Raw genomic sequence first — 17,484 nt, 5'->3', positions numbered from 1 at the left:
CTGTAAAGGAGGCAGAGATCAAGATGATCCCCAAGAAGAAGAAATGCAAAAAGGCAAAATGGTTGTCTGAGGAGGCCTTACAAATAGCTGAGAAAAGAAGAGGAACTAAAGGCAAAAGAGAAAAGGAAAGATAAACCCATTTGAATACAGAGTTCCAAAGAATAGCAAGGAGAGATAAGAAACCCTTCCTTAGTGATCAATGCAAAGAAACAGAAGAAAACAATAGGATGGGAAAGACTAGAGATCTCTTCAAAAGATTTCAAGATATCAAGGGAACATTTCATGCAAAGATAGGCTCAATAAAGGACAGAAATGGTATGGATCCACCAGAAGCAGAAGACATTAAGAAGAGGTGGCAAGAATACACAGAAGAACTATATGAAAAAGATCTTCATGATGTAGATAACCACGATGGTGTGATCACTCACCTAGAGCCAGATATTCTGGAATGAGAAGTCAAGTAAGCCTTAGGAAGCATCACTATGAACAAACCTAGTGGAGGTGATGAAATTCCAGTTAAGGTATTTCAAATCCTAAAAGATGATGCTGTGAAAGTGCTACACTCAATATGCCAGCAAATTTGGAAAACTCAGCAGTGGCCACAGGACTGGAAAAGGTCAGTTTTCATTCCAATCCCAAAGAAGGGCAATGCCAAAGAATGTTGAAACTACTGCACAATTACTCATCTCACACACTAGTAAAGTAATGCTCAAAATTTTCCATGCACTTCAACAGTACATGAACTATGAACTTCCAGATGTTCAAGCTGGATTTAGAAAAGGCAGAGGTGGAGAAGGAAATGGCAACCCACTCCAGTATTCTTGCCTGCAAAAGTCCATGGACAGAGGAGCCTGGCGGGCTACAGTCTATGGGGTTACATGACTGAGCATGTGTGCACGAGGGAGGGAGATGGGTTGGTAGCAATAAAGTGGTAGAACAAAAAAAAAAAGGCAGAGGAACCAGAGATAAAATTTCCAACATTGATTGGATCATAGAAAGAGCAAAGGAATGCCAGAAAAACACCTACTTCTGCATTATTGATCATGCCAAAGCTTTTGATTGTGTAGATCACAACAAACTATGGAAAATTCTGAAAGAGATGGGAATACCAGACCACCTGACTTGCCTCCTGAGAAATCTGTGGGCAGGTCAAGAAGGAACAGTTAGAACCAGACATGGAACAACAGACCAGGTCCAAATTGGGAAAGGAGTATGTCAAGGCTGTATATTGTCACCCTGCTTATTTAACTATATGCAGAGTACATCATGAGAAACACTGGACTGGATGAAGCACAAGCTAGAATCAAGATTGCCTGGAGAAATATCAATAACCTCAGAAACGCAGATGATACCACTCTTATGGCAGAAAGTGAAGAGGAACTAAAGAGCCTCTTGAAAGTGAAAGAGGAGAGTGAAAAAGTTGGCTTAAAACTCAACATTCAGAAAACGAAGATCATGGCATCTGTTCCCATCACCTCATGGCAAATAGATGGGGAAACAATGGAAACAGTGACAGACTTTACTTTCTTGGGCTCCAAAATCAATGCAGATGGTGACTGCAGCCATGAAATTAAAAGATACTTGCTTCTTGGAAGAAAAGCTATGACCAACCTAGACAGCATATTAAAAAGCAGAGGATATTACTTTGCCAACAAAGGTCTGTCTAGTCAAAGCTATGGTTTTTCCAGTAGTCATGTATGGAAACAGAGCTGGACCATAAAGAAAGCTGAGCACTGAAGAAATGATGCTTTTGAACTGTGGTGCTGAAGAAGACTCTTGAGAGTCCCTTGGACTGCAAGGAGATCAAACCTGCCAATCCTAAAGGAAATCAATCCTAAATATTCATTGGAAGGACTGATGCTGAAGCTATAACTCCAATAGTTTGGCCACCTGATACAAAGAACTGAGTCATTTGAAAAGACCCTGATGCTGGGAAAGATTGAAGGTGGGAGGAGAAGGGGACAACAGAGGATGAGACGGTTGGATGGCCTCACCAACCTGAGGGACATGAGTTTGAGTAAACTCCGGGAGTTGGTGATGGACAGGGAGGTCTGGCGTGCTGCAGTCCGTGGGGTCACAAACAGTCGGAAACGTCTGAGCGATTGAACTGAACTGAACACACCTATCAGTGACCCAAGCAAGTCAGAGTTGTATAAAGCACAGTCCCCACTTTCAAACTACCCTCCTTCTAGCTCAAGGACCATAATCCAAGAGGCAAAAGTTCCTCAACAGTTCCTGCCCTGGCCTACCCCACCTTGCTCTGTAAACTCACCACCCACGTCACTGGGCATGGGAAAAAACTATCCTCCTGTCATTCTGCCACTTCATTGAAACTTAAACTCTTTGTTTTTTAAAACCCATTTTCTGGTTGATTCTTTCACATGATATCCCAATTTCCATTTAAAGCATCTTCCCCTCCTGCTACCTGTCTCTTCCAGAGTCAGCCTAACCTGGCAGAATCTCCACCAAAGCTCAGCCTCTCTGACACTTACTGTCTTCTGCTGCTGACCTAGACAAATGCCTGGAACGTAGAGAATACCAGCAAATGTCATCAGTGGGGCAACTCGCGCACTTGACTGTCCCTATATTCAGGATTACATGAGACACTAAGTGTGAAAACACTTTTAAAATGATAAATTGATGGTTTGAGGTGATAGTTCTTCACTGAAGAGATGGCACACCAGTGAATAATGTAACATGTTATTAAATATCTGTTGAGCCCCTGCTGGGTGAAAAGCTCTACACACACAATTTATTTCCATCATGATTTTCAGTCACTCATGGTAGAAAGCATAGCATACTCAATCTACCCTGTGTATCCTGATCATGTATCCGAGATACGGAGCCAATCCAAAGTGAACCCCCATGCCACCCCTCCCAAACCCCAACTTACTTTCAAAGCTCTTGGTAATGTTGTCACACCTTTATTTCTCATTATTCTGCTAGGGCCTCACCCGTCCATGAAAAGACTAGCTTCTCACCAAGCTCAAGCTGTTCCCCGGCCTCCGGGAGTTCTCTCTTCCCACCTCCACCATCCAGCTCTCATCTCTCGTTTCTGGCCCATTTTAAGGGTCACCCCCTGTACAAGGCTTTTCCTACAACTCAAGCCATTTGACCCTGAGGGGAAGTCAGCCTGCATCACTCCACGCTCTCTTATATCATAGAAACATATGGCTTGTGCTGGCGAACTCCCTGACGGTTGAAACAGCAACATCTCTGTCCATGTCCCCTTCAACTCATCACACCGTGTCCAGCATACCCTAGCTGTGCCGGTTGACAAGGACCCTGGGGGGAAATGGCCCTGAGCCTACAGTCAGAAGTGGGTACAGGCAGAGTCAGCCCTTCTCGTGGGATGGTTCCAGTTTCCCTACCCCACCCCCGCTGTGATCATGGCACTAGGAGAGGTCACTCACAAAGACAACGTTCTACCTCATTACCAATTCAGTCCCCGTGGAAACCCTTGCCAGGGCCCTTAATTCCTTGTGTTAAAACAACAAACGAGGTGACCCCAGCACAATCTCTAATAGGTAGCATGGGTCACCAATTATTCATTTCATGCTGGAGCTTTTCGCATGACGGGCTGAGATGAAAATTTGTCCTCTTCCTGGAAAGAGCCATAAATTAGTTTTATGCTACTGTTAAACCCAGAGGCAAAAGGGGGGAAGGGAATGGAGTGGGAGGAGGGTCAGTGAACAAGGCCTGGCTGTTTCCAGGGACAAAGCTACTTCTTGGACTCTGTGGACAAGGACAGAAGGGACAACAGGGGACGAGGAGGTTGGGTCACAAAACAGAAAGATCCAGAGACTCAGAGACAAGACTGTGAACTCTTTGAGGATCTGAACTGAATCTTAGTTTTCTTTTCATGCCAGTATCTGGCAGGTCTGCTGAATGAATGACTCAATCAATGACTGAATACATGCAACTATGTCTCTCTTAGCCAGATTGGAACAAAACCAATTATGCCACCTCCATATGAGTTCTCCATGAGTTCTCTGAGATACTGGAGCCAGTAAAAATGATGGTGTCAATCAGCATATTTTGACATGTATTGTTCCATAAGCTCTCAAATGGAAAAAAAAAAAGTGTACAAGACCATACACACAATGTGTGTGTGCTCTGTTGCTAAGTCATGTCCAACTCTTTGAGATCCAATGAACTTTAGCCCACCAGGCATACATACAATGTTTAGGTATTCATGTTTAAAAGACATTGAAAGAAAGCACCCACCAAAACATTAATAGTGCTACTGACAGGACAGTGGTCTTTTGAGTTTTCTATTTTCTTCTTTATACTGTGCAAAATTTTATGAAATGTCTTTGACCAGGATACAGTCCCTTTTAATCAGAAAAAAAAATCCATTAAAAAAAAAAAAGATCCATGATCAACCCATAGTTATCTGGGCTAGAAAAAGAGAACAATGGTGAGTGGTGTAGATCATCTAGAAGATGGGAAAAATCACCCAGGCTTGACTCTGGAAGATGTTACATACATTTTTTTCCCCAGAAGATTTATCTTCCTAATTAGGCTTTGCTCTTTACTTAATATTAGGATTACTTCTAAGTCCCTGAGCTCCCCTGCCAACTAATGAGCTGAACTGGATGGCGAGAAAGAGTCAACTTGGAACAAAATGAAATATGAGCTGCAGATAATCCACAGGCAGATAATTGAGCTTCAGTTGCACACAGAGGGGGCAGGAACCCCTGGGTGGGCTCAGTTCCCCTGCTCGGAAGCCGGATTCCCAAGGATCGAAACCCAGCTTCACTACTGCTAACCCCAAAGTCTTGAAAGACCCTTATCCTTTCTGCTGCTCTAGTTTCCCGGGATGCAAATTGCTAGTGATAACGGTTCCCACGTCCTGGAGCCCAGAGGAGGATTCAGTGAGGTGACGCATATAAGGCGCTTTGCACAGGTCCTCGGCAGATGTCTGCTGAAACAATTAAGTGGGGGCACACCCCTGCCTGATTTGCATCCATATAATACTTTCTTCCAGATGGATTTCACTGCTTAAGACACATTCTAACATCTCCTTCATGTCCTCCAGTTGAGGAGCAGGTTCCAGCTTTCTCATCTTATAGTCACGGAAATGAAGGCCTGGAAAAAAATGAAGAGTTGCTTCTGGTTTTGGAAGGAGTAGAAGAATTGGGACCACACTGCATTTCAGCAGGAGTCTTGATGGCTACCCACTCCCCATCACACATGGTGGGCAGAGGGGGTGGGGGTGGGGTTTCCACTCTACACCTTGGTTCCTTTCTAAGCCCTCACAAGGACATTTAAGTTTCACTTCGAGATCTGTCTGCAAAGATTTGTGACGATTAGCCAGGAAATTACTGTTAACTGCTTGGCCAAGTTCAAGTGCTTTGGATATGCCAAGTTCCGGTAATGGGGAGAAACTGAAGAGACTTTTACTCACTCTGATTCTTCATCACGAGGCTGGCACATTGGCAGGGCTAGGATCGAGGACTTGTCATTCCTATGTTTTATGGAGGAAGGCCTTCCTGCCATCATCAACTTATCTCCCTTCTGAAATATTCTTGGATGTTAGATTTGTGGAAGAACTTTTTGGCCAAGGTGGTATAGGGGAAGGGCTGGGGAGGAGGATAAAGTACTTCCAAACCAGGCTTCCTGCAAGGAATTTATACAGAGATCAGACACTTAGAGTCTACATGGATTCTAACTCCTTCCTTATCCCCACCCAAGCCACCTTCTTTACCCTCTTCACTTCTCTTCTCTCCCATTCTCTCAGCATGTTCAAGCTCAGTAGCCCAGTGGTGTCTGACTCTTTGCAAACCCATGGACTGTAGCCCGCCAGGCTTTTCTGTCCATGGGATTCTAAGAATACTGGAGTGGGTTCCCATGCCTTCCTCCAGGGAATCTTCCCCACCCAGGGATCGAACCCAAGTATCTTGCATCTCTTGCATTGCAGGGAGATTCTTTACTGCTTGAGGCATCGGGGAAGCACCCCACGCCCACCACTGGGTCTGACATTAACAGAGGAGGATGCAGAAAGGACAGGGTGGCTTGCCCTCAGCTTCTCTCTACAAGACACCACACAGAGCACCACCCTGATCATTCTACAAACCCCAGCCTGACGCCGAGGAGCACGCGATCCCATTGCTCAGAAAGTCAGCTCTGAGAAGATGGGGACTATGTTGCCCTGTGTACCTCCCACGGCACATACTAATTGCTTAATATAGATTTGTTGAATGAATGAGTGAATAAATGAATTTACCATGTGACAGCCCCGAGCTCCGGGAATGGGTGGTGGACAGGGAAGCCTGGCGTGTTGCAGCCCATAAGGCTGCAAAGAGTCAGACACGACTTAGCAACTGAACAACAAGAAATGTGACAGCAGAACAGCATGGAAATCAACGGACGCTGCTGGAGAGGGTGATATTTGTTCGTTTATGTTTTACTACTTAGAACTCAGAGGAGGAAGCTGCTTCTAAATTCTGAACATGAAAACCCAATTAAACTAAATAGTGGGAAATTATAGGCAGCTATAAAAAAGTGAAGAATTTATTAATTAAAGCTAAACTCGCTCCTAAAAAATGAATTTAAATACTGTGAAAATAAAGAAGATAAACCAACTCCCCCCTCTGTGCTTAAAAATTCCCCCACTGCTCTGCCTTCCCCTCTTCCCCCTCTGCCCCTCCTGGGAAGCAAGTCCATGTTACCAAGCTCTGCCTGGATACTGGGGACCCCACATGACTGACAGATCAAGTCATTAGCCTGCAGAAGAGGGGAGCCTGTTTTGAAGGTGCCCTTGAAGTTTGTTAAAGAACCAGAGAGTTAAGAGAAATGTCTGAGACCATTGAGAACCATCTATTTGATTCCAAAAGAGATGCCCTAGGATCTAAGCTGACAGGAAGAGTGCATCTAGCCCCTTGCTCCTCAAACTGTGGTCCATGACCCAGCAGCTTTGAAATCCAAGAATCTCAGTCCCACACACGCCTGCTGAGTCAGAATCTGCTTTTTCACAAGATGCCCAGGTCATTCACATGCATGCTGTGGTGTTTGAGCTAGACAGGCCTAGCCCCCTCTCAGTAGAGTAGTGAAAGGGGAGTTTTTCTGCTGATGGAACTGCCGGGGATGCTATGGGAGATTCACATGAGTGCAGGGCATGCACTTGCCCTTCTAGACCATTCCCTGAGAGCAAGGGGAATGATGGGGCGATAGAAAGCCAGCCCAGCCCCCTCCCTGGGGTGACCCTAGAGGGGACCCACACTGCAGGTACTGTGTGGGGTTCAACCAGCGTAGCCTGCAGAAGGTCCAGCTGGAGTCTGGGGCCCCGTGATTGCCTTCCCCTTAGGAGATGGAGCGTTTGGGACTCTGGAAGAAAGTGAGGGAAATGGGACCAAAACGGGACCAATGTTGAAATGCAGCCACGGTGAATTCTAGAAAGAAATACAATTATGGGAACACTTTCAACCACCTTGAAGTATATCGGACTAATTATCTTAGTGGACACTAATAATCGTGTTCCTTAGAGACGTGTGGTGACTGTAATAACTCAGAGATGAATATTGGATGAAGGAGTTATTAGGGAGTGGCCGGACTGCTCACCCTCCAGGCCCAGCAGGCAGCAATTCTCCTTCCTGCCTTCCCATGTCGGCCCCTTAAGCCTGAAATTTTTATTAAATATGTACCCAGCGACTGGGAGAGCTTTAGAGTCAATAAAACACCTGCCCCTACCTTGCTCAAGGGGATTAACTCCGAGCCATCAGCAGGGGTGAGGGGGGCCTCACCCCAGAGAGAGGAGACACTCGCAGCTCTTGGCCCACAGCCGGGGGTGGGTCTCCTCCAGTTCTTGGTCGTGCCCCGGTGCTACTCTCAGTCCTTAGCCCCTAATCTAGACTCAAGAAAGCGCCTTCTGCCCCCCAGGACCAAAGGGCTGGCCCTGCCCCATTCCAGGCATGACCGTGCATCCCTGCAATCCTTGCTTCTAATTTCCAGTCTCCCCAGAAGTGTCAGCCATGACCCCATCTTCCAGGCCCAAGGGACTCTCACTGCCCGTGGATGCCCAGCACCTGGCCCTGCTGCAACTCCCATCCTTGTCCTCCAGTCGCCCTAGTTACTAGCATCACAGGCACCAGATCCACAGAGGAGCAAATGAACACGTGGGAACATAAAAAAAAAGTTTTCTGCCTTAAGGACCAAACAATATGCCCATTTAACAGTGACCTGGAGACAAGAGCCATCCACACCCATTCCCCCAGTCTTCTTTTTTTTTTTTAATCTGTTAAGATTCTTTTTTTTTTTTTAAATGCATTAATTTATTTCTGGCTGAGCTGGGTCTTCATTGCTGCGCACGGGCTTTCTCTAGTGGCAGCGAGCGGGGGCTACTCTCCAGGTGCGGTGGGCGGCTTCCCTTGCTGCGGCGCTTGGGCTCCAGGGCGCAGGCGCAGTGGTTATGGCTTGCAGGTTAGTTGCTCTGCAGCATGTGGGATCTTCCCGGACCGGGGATGGAACCCATGTCCCCTGCATTGGCAGGCAGATTCTTCACCACTGCACTACCAGGGAAGTCCTTCTTTCTTCTTTTCTATTTGTTGCTTGGTTTATGTTTTTTCATGTACAGCATGCGATGAAGTACACAAATCTCTAATATGTAACCGGACAGATTTTGACAGATACATGCATCCAACTAACCACTAAAACATTTGCAGCCGCACTCCCTCCCAGAGATCCCCTCCTGTCTCTTCCTAGCCAATGCGCCCCCACACAAACCTCTCCCCATGGGTCAACTGTACATGTTTTTGAACTCCATTCACATGGGATCATTCAGGATGTACTCTTCTGTGTCTAGCTTCTGTTAGCCAAGACGTTTCTGAAATGTATCCATATGTGTAGCAGTCTTTCATTGTTTTGTGACAGCTAGATAGCATCCCAGCTTATACAGTAGTGTCTCCATTGAAAGCACACTTAGTGGTTTTTAGATTTCTAGCTACTGTGAATTAATCCTTCTATAAATATCCGTGTGTATGTTTGCTGATTTTACTTGGCTCACTTCTGTCAGGGGCTCAATGTAACTAAATGCAGTCTGAGATTTTACTCAACTGATCAGCTCACAAAGTAGCCTACCTGTTTCACTGAGGCAGGCGGAAGACACAACACTCCTCGGTCAGAGATGACAAGCAATTCCTCACTCACAGCAACAGCAGGAGCCAGAATATTTGCATTTTTGCACCAGTTCCTTGAGACTCAATCCCCAAAGAGTAATTAACACAGAGAAGGCCAAATGACACCCACCCACAGTAGGGTGCATTACAAATGCTCAGGGAATTCTAATTTTTTTTTCATAATTATTTTTATTGATTTATTTGGCTGTGCCAGGACTTTGTTGTGGCACATGGGATGTCTGATCACTGCAGCATGCAGGATCTTTAGTTGCAGCACGCAAAGTCAGTTGTGGCATGTGGGATCTAGTTCCCTGACCAAGGATCAAACCCCGGGCCCCCTGCATTGCGAGCATGGAGTCTTACCAGACCACCAGCAAGTATCCCCAACCAATTTTTTATAATGGACAATAAGTATGCTTGCCCTTAGTTCTAGAGGGAGATACAATATCTGAGTCCCAAAGAAAGTGAAAGTCACTCAGTGGTGTTCGACTCTTTGCAACCCCATATACTATACAGTTAAATAAGTAAGCAGGGTGACAATACACAGCCTTGATGTACTCTTTTTCCTATTTGGAACCAGTCTGTTGGTTCATGTCCAGTTCTAACTGTTGCTTCCTGACCTGCATATAGGTTTCTCAAGAGGTGGGTCAGGTGGTCTGGTATTCCCATCTCTTTCAGAATTTTCACAAGCTGGAATCAAGATTGCCGGGAGAAATATAAATAACCTCAGATATGCAAATGACACCACCCTTATGGCAGAAAGTGAAGAGGAACTAAAAAGCCTCTTGATGAAAGTGAAAGAGGAGAGTGAAAAAGTTGCCTTAAAGCTCAACATTCTGAAAACTAAGATCATGGCATCTGGTCCCATCACTTCATGGGAAATGGATGGGGAAACAGTGGAAGCAGTGTCAGACTTTATTTTGGGGGGCTCCAAAATCACTGCAGATGGTGATTGCAGCCATGAAATTAAAAGACGCTTACTCCTTGGAAGGAAAGTTATGAACATAGATAGCATATTAAACTAGATAGCATATTAAAAAGCAGAGACATTACTTTGCCAACAAAGGTCTGTTTGGTCAAGGCTATGGTTTTTCCAGTGGTCATGTATGGATGTGAGAGTTGGACTGTGAAGAAAGCTGAGCGCCAAAAAATTGATGCTTTTGAACTGTGGTGTTGGAGAAGACTCTTGAGAGTCCCTTGGACTGCAAGGAGATCCAACCAGTCCATCCTAAAGGAGATCAGTCCTGGGTGTTTTGGAAGGACTGACGCTGAAGCTGAAACTCCAATACTTTGGCCACCTCATGCAAAGAGTTGACTCATTGGAAAAGACCCTGATGCTGGGAGGGATTGGGGGCAGGAGGAGAAGGGGACGACAGAGGATGAGATGGCTGGATGGCATCACCGACTCAATGGACATGAGTTTGAGTAAACTCCAGGAGTCGGTGATGGACAGGGAGGCCTGGCGTGCTGCGATTCATGGAGTCGCAAAGAGTCGGACATGACTGAGCGACTGAACTTAATTGATACTATACAGTCCATGGAATTCTCCAGGCCAGAATACTGGAGTGGGTAGCCTTTCCCTTCTACAGGGGATCTTCCCAACCCAAGGATCGAACCCAGGTCTCCCACATTGCAGGTGGATTCTTTACCAACTGAGCTATCAGGGAAGCCCCATCTGAGTCCCAAGGCTGTAAGCAAATCTGTCTTTTGCTCCAGAGGGAAACACACTCTCTCTCAAGGTTGTTCAACATACAAACATCCTTGAAAACATAGTCTGAAACAAAGGACGTTGAATGCCTGACTTACCAGGTATACAGAAATGCAAGAGTTCAGCAGAGAACTGTTTCCCAACAGATGAATGCTAACGGGTAGAGGTGCTGAGTCAAAGTGGCTGTCTTGTACTGTAGCAGATACTGCCCCAAAAGTGGCCCAATGTGACTGTACCAATTTATATTCCCATTGGCAGTGTCTGAGGTTTCACCTACTCCACACCCTTGCCCACACATGGTACTGCTGATCCGTTTCAATAAGCCATCCCAGTGTGCCCATGCCTTTGTTTATTCAGGAACTCTTCCACATAGCAGATGCTTGAGGTCATTTAAAATGATGGTTCAGATCAACATGAATATTATTGCCTTTACCAAATTTTCATTTGTCAACTATATATTAATAGCTGTATATCAGGTAAACCATGGGTAGTGCAGGCATGAAGCTCCAGGAAGCAGACACACGGGGCAATCTTCTCTCAGGAAACATATTTTACAGACGTAGAAAGGGACTTCCTTGGTGGTCCAGTAGTTAAGATTCCATACTTCCAATGTAGGGGTTGTGGGTTTGATTCCTGGTCAAGGGACTAAAATCCCACATGCCTTGTGGTGCAGCCCCCCCAAAAAACAAAAGACATAGAAAGGGAGGAAGAAGCTCTCAAGCAAGGAGAGCCTGTCTTAGGGGAGGGCACTGCCTTACATAATGCCATTTAGGCCTGGCCACCATGGGTGAGAGACCCTAGGAGAAATGCTCAATCAATGGAGGAGAAAGGGGTGAGCTTCTAAGAAGCTGGGGGGACCGATGCACATCTGCTCATAGAATTGCCTGAACTTTCCAGCACCTCTGCACTGCCCAAAATGCTAGTAGATATTTCTCAGTTGCTCAGTCGTGTCTGACTCTTTGCAAACCCATGTACCACAGCATGCCAGGCTTCCCTGTCTTTCACCATCTCCCAGAGTTTACTCAAACTCACGTCCATTGAGTCAGTGATGCCATCCAACCATCTCATCCTCTGTCATCCCCTTCTTCTCCTGCCCCCAATCTTTCCCAGCATCACAGTCTTTTCCTATGAGTCAGCTCTTCATATCAGGTGGCCAAAGTATTGGAGCTTCAGCTTTAGGCCTTCTAATGAATATTCAGGGTGGATTTCCTTTAGGATTGACTGGTTTGATCTCCTTACTATCCAAGTAGATGATGATAATGAAGATAATAATGATCAGTTATTGAGTACCTCCTATGTTTCAGGCACTAAATTAGGCTCTTTATATGTATTAAGGTACTCTGTACATTGCAACCAGCATCCATTGGCTAGTGATGAGATGAAAATATTGAGTAAAAGGCTTTCTATGAGTGCAAACACTGGTCTGGAATGAGAGATGTCAGGGAGGTCTGAAGGGGTTCTGGAAAGGTTTTGGTGTTTTTATGATTCCATCCAATTCAGCTATGAGTCTAGAAATTATGTAGAGTGAATTTCCTTAGCTTACATCTTCAGTAGCTAGCTATTCAATAACCATGATAATAGTGATGATGGCAATAATGATAATAATATCTTCTTACTCTGACTTAGGCACTATACAATGTGTTGGGTTGGCCAGAAAATTCACTTGGATTTTTCTGTAACAGCTTATGGATAAACCCGAATGAACTTTTTGGCCAACCCAATATTTTGTTTCATTCAGTCCTTAATCCACCCTTCTGAGATATTACAATTCCCATCTTATAAAGGAAGAAACAAGAATAGACAGGTTAATGAATGAGCCCATGGTCTCAGAGCTTTTAAAAGCAAAGCCAGGATTCATACCCCAGTGGGTCTGCCTTCAAATATGTTTTCTTCCTCCCCTGCAGCACTGTCTTTCCATCCACCCTTGGTCAAACAACACACTTCCTATTTTAGGGGCAGGCTTATCGGAATGCCCAATTTGCTAAAAATGATTATTGGGAATTAAGTGTGCTGTTGGAAGATGGATTTTTTTTTTTTTTTTTTTTTTTTTTGGTATGTGAAATGACCTGGTTCTCTGCTCTAGATTTATGCAGCTCTGGTGTTAGCCCAGGGATACTGAGCTGACAATCATTCTGGGAAAGACTAGGCTACATCCACGTCTGACTGTAGAAGCTTCCTGACAGTGAGGCCATTCTCTGTCCCAGTCATCCTAAGGCAAGCCTCAGGGAGGAAACCAGAATTCTGAGAAGAGGTCCTAAGCAAACAGAGAGGAAACCCTTGCTTCTATCATCTTGGACCTGGAAGATTTAGAGGAATGCAGATGTGTAGGCATGAATTCCTCAGTGCTGGGAGATTTGGAGACGGACTGGGAGACAGGATGAGACGGGCCTGAAAGTCATTGTAGTTGTTATTTAGTTGCTCAGTTGTGTCTGACTCTTTTGTGATCCCACAGACTGTACACACCACTCCCCCAGGCTCCTCTGTCCATGTGATTTCCCAGGCAAGAATACTGGAGTAGGTTGCCATTTCTTTCTCCAGGTGATCTTCCTGACCCAGATGGAAAAGGTTAAGACCCAAAGGAATGTAACCATTCATTCAAAAACTAAAAAACAAACAAAAACAGTTATTGCACCCTTTAAGGTACCTGATAATGTTCTAGAGATACAATAGTGAACACAGCCAAATTCCTAGTCCCAAGAAACTTACATTGCAGTAGGGAAGACTCAGTTCAGTTCAGTTCAAGTCTGTCACTCGGTCGTGTCCGACTCTTTACTCACGATATACAAAAAAATGTATGACCTACAGATACTATAATATATAGTTGTATAGAACTGAAAATACTAGGAAGTGAACTAAAGCAGAGTAAGGGGATTGGGAGGGTTTCTTTAACAACTAAGTGAAGGACAGCCTCAGAGTACAGGCAGTTGTGGAACAGAGGAATGAAGTGTGACAGTGAGCCACGTGGGTATGTGGGATTGTTTCAAGTAAGGGGAGTAGACAGTGCAAAAACCCTGGGGCAAGTGTGTGGACAGCATGTTCAAAAAAACAGTAAGAGGTCCATGTACTTAGGCTGAGTAACAAATAGGATGCAGAAGGAAAAAAAAGATGATGCAGAGAATGTGGGTTTTTGTTCTTTGAAGTTGATTTACAATGTTGTGTTAGTTTCAGGTTTACAGCAAAGTGAATCAGTTATGCATATAAGAATATATATATATATATATATATATATATATACACACACATACATATATATATATCTATATACATTCCTTTTCATATTCTTTTCCATTGTAGGTTGTTGTGAGTATTGAATATAGTTTCCTGTACTATACTATATAGCAGGACCTGTACTATATAGCAGGTCCTGGCTGTTTATCTATTTTATATACAGTAGTGTGTATCTGTTAATCCAAAATTCCCAGTTTATCCCTCCTCCTCTCTTTCCCCTTTGGTAACCATAAGTTTGTCTTCTATGTTGTGGGTCTATTTCTGTTTTATAAATAAGTTCATTCATATCACTTTTTTAGATTGCATATATGCGTGATATCATATATTTGTTTTTGTCTGACTTCCCTTGTTGTAATATTTGGCTCCATCTATGTTGTTGCAGATGGCATTATTTAATTTTTTATAACTGAGTAATATTCTATTATATATATATATAATGTGTTTATATATATATATAAAACACCACATCTTTTTAATCCATTCATCTTTCTATAGACATTAAGTTGCTTCCATGTAATGGCTATTGTAAACAGTGATGTTATGAACACTGGGTTACAGGTATCTTTTTGAATTAGAGTTTTCATCTTTTCTGGATATATGCCCTAGAGCAAGATGGCTGAATCCTAGGGTAGCTCTATTTTTAGTTTTTAAAGGAATCTCCATACTGTTTCCATAGTGGCTGCACCAATTTAAATTCTAAGAATGTAGGAGGCTCTCTTTTCTCCACACCCTCTCCAGCATTCATTATTTGTAGACTTTTTTGATGATGGCCATTCTCACCAATGTGATTTCACTGTTTGATTTGCATTCCTCTAAGAATTCATGAGGCTGAACATTTTTGCATGTGCTTACTGGCCACCTGTACCTCTTCTAGAGTGTGCTGGCTCTTGATGGCACACATAGGAGTTTATGCTTCATTCTGACAGTGATGGAAGACCATTAAAAGATTTTGTGATAAAAGTTACAGTCTCTACGAGGCCAAGAATGGATGCAGGAAGACTTGTGTATTCATTCCTTAGGGCTGCCATGCAAATTACCATAAATGTGGTGGCTCAAAATACTAAAAATTTATGTTCAATGGTTCTAGAGGCCAAAGTGCTAAAATCAAGATGTCAACAGGCAGGCTCCCTCTGCAGGCTCTAGGAGAGAATCCTTCCTTGCTTCTTCTGGTTCTGATGCTCCAGGTGTTCCTTGGCTTGTGGCAGCACCACTCCAACCTCCACCTCCATCTTTACATGGCTTTCTCTTCTGTGTCTACGTCTTCTCCTCTTCTGTCTCTCCTAAGAAGACTTGTCATTGGATTTAGGGCCTCTCTGGATAATCCAGGGTGACCTCTTGAAATCCTTCATTTATTTAGATCTGCAAAGACCTGCTTCTCACATAAAGTCACATTTACAGTTCTAGGGGTTAGGATGTAGACATATCTTTTGGGGGTCGCCTTTCAACTCAATACAACTAGTTACGAGGCTGTCACATTAGCCCAGAAAGGCGGTGAAGCTGACTTGCCTTAGATTGGCAGCAGCCAGATGGTGAGGAGTGGTTAGACTGTATTAGGGTGAGAGCTCAACGGGGAAGAGTCACTCATTCAGCATCTCCAGGAATATTTCTTGGGTACCAACCATGCTGCAAGCTCTGCCAGCACTGAGGATACAGCAGGCAAGAAAAGATGCAATGCTCAGGGACCTGCGTTCACATCACAGCCCCGCAGCAAACCTGGATGTTCAGTGTATCGTGTGTCACAAAGGAACATAGGGCGGAAAGACCTGCCCTGGTCAGCACAGAACACTGCAAGGAGGAATCCAACTTAGCCAGGCCAAACGGTGCCTTGTAGGTGAGCGATGGGGAGGGTGGCGAATTCAGCTGGAGAGAAATGAATTTATGGAATGCCTGGTCAAGATGTCTTTAAAGAATCACACAAGCAAGGGTGGCATGAGCTCTTGGGGCAGCCTGGCCATCAACATGTCTCAGACCGCCCAGGACTAACTGCCACCCACTCACGGCCTGCCAACACAGGTGCTGCTGAAGTTTGCATTTGCATATGTAACCATTTTTAGCAACCCACCCCCTCTCTTAAGCTGACAGCCCTGATCCTACCATAGCAACACCAGGCACATGAGCAAAACCGTTGCTCACAACCTGAGGTTGTTCCGATTGGCTGAGATTGTGTTCCTAGCATGCTAGGCTCTGCCCTTGAGTCACCCCGGGGTCCTGACGTCATCCCATAGCGAGGCTTACAGTCTTTAGGTAATTAAATCTTAACCTATAAACGGCTCCTAGAGGCCCTGCGATTCATTTGCCGGCAGCAGATATAAAAGTCTGATGACTCGAAAAGGTGCTTTTAAGGAAAGGTCTTTCATCTATAAGACTCATAAAACTCATTAGTATGCTCAAAACCCCATGGCTGAAAGGCAGAGTCAGAGAAGAAACAGCGATCCCTCCGCCCCTGGTGCGGGACTCCTCCGCCAAGTGGGTGGGGCCTCCTCCGCCCCCGGAGCGGAACTCCTCGGCAGCGCGGTTTGACCGCAGACCCGCCCCTAACGTTCGCGGGGCTCGGGGCTCGAGGCCGAAGTGCCGGCGGAGGCTCACACGCTGTCTGTACACTTCGAAGCAAAACATTTAGGGACGCGACTCTTCGAATACGTCGTACCCTCCTGCTTTAATAGTTAGCCCTTCGCGATGATCCGGAGACCGCAGTCACCGACCAGCAGCCTGTCTCACTTTCTTCTTACTGAGGCTTCGTCTCACGTTGTGATGAGCCCCAAGGCAGAGGCAAGTGGACACCCCCGGCCCACCCGGCCAAGCTCTGACTACTCCCCCACTCGCCACACCTCACGTCTACCGTTGCCCGCCTTCTGGGTACTGGATCCCAGAAATAGCTCAGGCTCCAGGAAGCTGAGTCAGGAGTCCTTGGATAGGGAATTCTGGGACCCCCGTTTCCTGGAGTGCGGACTAGAAGGGCCAGTTCAGGCCGCGGGCGTACGGCCCAGTAGGCCCTCATCTCACAGGGGAGGGCGCAGCTGGGGGCGGGCCTGTAATCTTGGGTTGAAGTTACTTCCTGTGATTATTGACAGAAAACGGATGAGGCGGTATGGGGGCATCCAGCCTTCTGTAGGTCACTGGTTCCAGCGGGGCAGGTGGGTCCAGATCAGTCTAACAGGTGGGCGATTTCCCAGGTTGGTCCAGCAGACCGTCCCCCAGATGGTAAGAAATCATCTGCTACGAATAAAGAGGATGCTGAGACTCGGGGAATAATCTCTGTAAAAAAGCAAAGAGAGTGGCTAACTGGCAGGAGAAGTTGCTTCTTTAACACTGTTATTGTACTTCCTGTAATGGCAGCTGGACACGAACCCGTGCCTGGACGTGAATCAGGTCCCAGTGTCCCATCACTGTCGAGTTCTGGGGGAGGAACCACCGGGAGACCAAGCTAATGAG

General features: G+C 45.4%; 1 protein-coding gene, 1 long non-coding RNA gene and 1 other non-coding gene across 6 annotated transcripts in view; 2 read left to right on the top strand and 1 right to left on the bottom strand.

Annotated features, from left to right (window-relative positions):
* LOC110125079 (uncharacterized) overlaps window positions 1–2,677 on the top strand; it is a 29,203-nt gene extending 26,526 nt beyond the window's left edge. Inside the window, exon 3 of the transcript XR_002309965.2 lies at window positions 2,439–2,677. This is a non-coding gene — a transcript (uncharacterized protein). The remainder of the gene's footprint in view (window positions 1–2,438) is intronic.
* Window positions 1–17,484, top strand: part of SIAH3 (siah E3 ubiquitin protein ligase family member 3) — a 70,582-nt gene that overhangs the window by 46,720 nt on the left and 6,378 nt on the right. Inside the window, exon 1 of one of the 3 annotated variants that reach the window (XM_070471209.1) lies at window positions 16,729–16,821. The exons of 1 other annotated variant lie outside the window; for it this stretch is intronic. In XM_070471209.1, coding sequence (XP_070327310.1) covers window positions 16,729–16,821 — 93 coding nt within the window. Of the gene's footprint in view, window positions 1–16,728; window positions 16,822–17,484 lie in introns of those variants that run through there. One more of the 3 variants, XM_070471208.1, reaches the window with a different exon arrangement.
* LOC110125080 (uncharacterized) overlaps window positions 16,815–17,484 on the bottom strand; it is a 55,791-nt gene continuing 55,121 nt past the window's right edge. For both annotated transcript variants that reach the window (XR_011488985.1, XR_011488984.1), the window contains exon 4: window positions 16,815–17,307. This is a non-coding gene — a long non-coding RNA (uncharacterized lncRNA). The remainder of the gene's footprint in view (window positions 17,308–17,484) is intronic.

The sequence above is a fragment of the Odocoileus virginianus genome, chromosome 8, assembly GCF_023699985.2.
Source record: "Odocoileus virginianus isolate 20LAN1187 ecotype Illinois chromosome 8, Ovbor_1.2, whole genome shotgun sequence".
Classification (NCBI taxonomy): domain Eukaryota; kingdom Metazoa; phylum Chordata; class Mammalia; order Artiodactyla; family Cervidae; genus Odocoileus; species Odocoileus virginianus.
The sequence above is the reverse complement of the archived record's forward strand: the minus strand, read 5'-3'. Positions and strand labels throughout refer to the sequence as shown.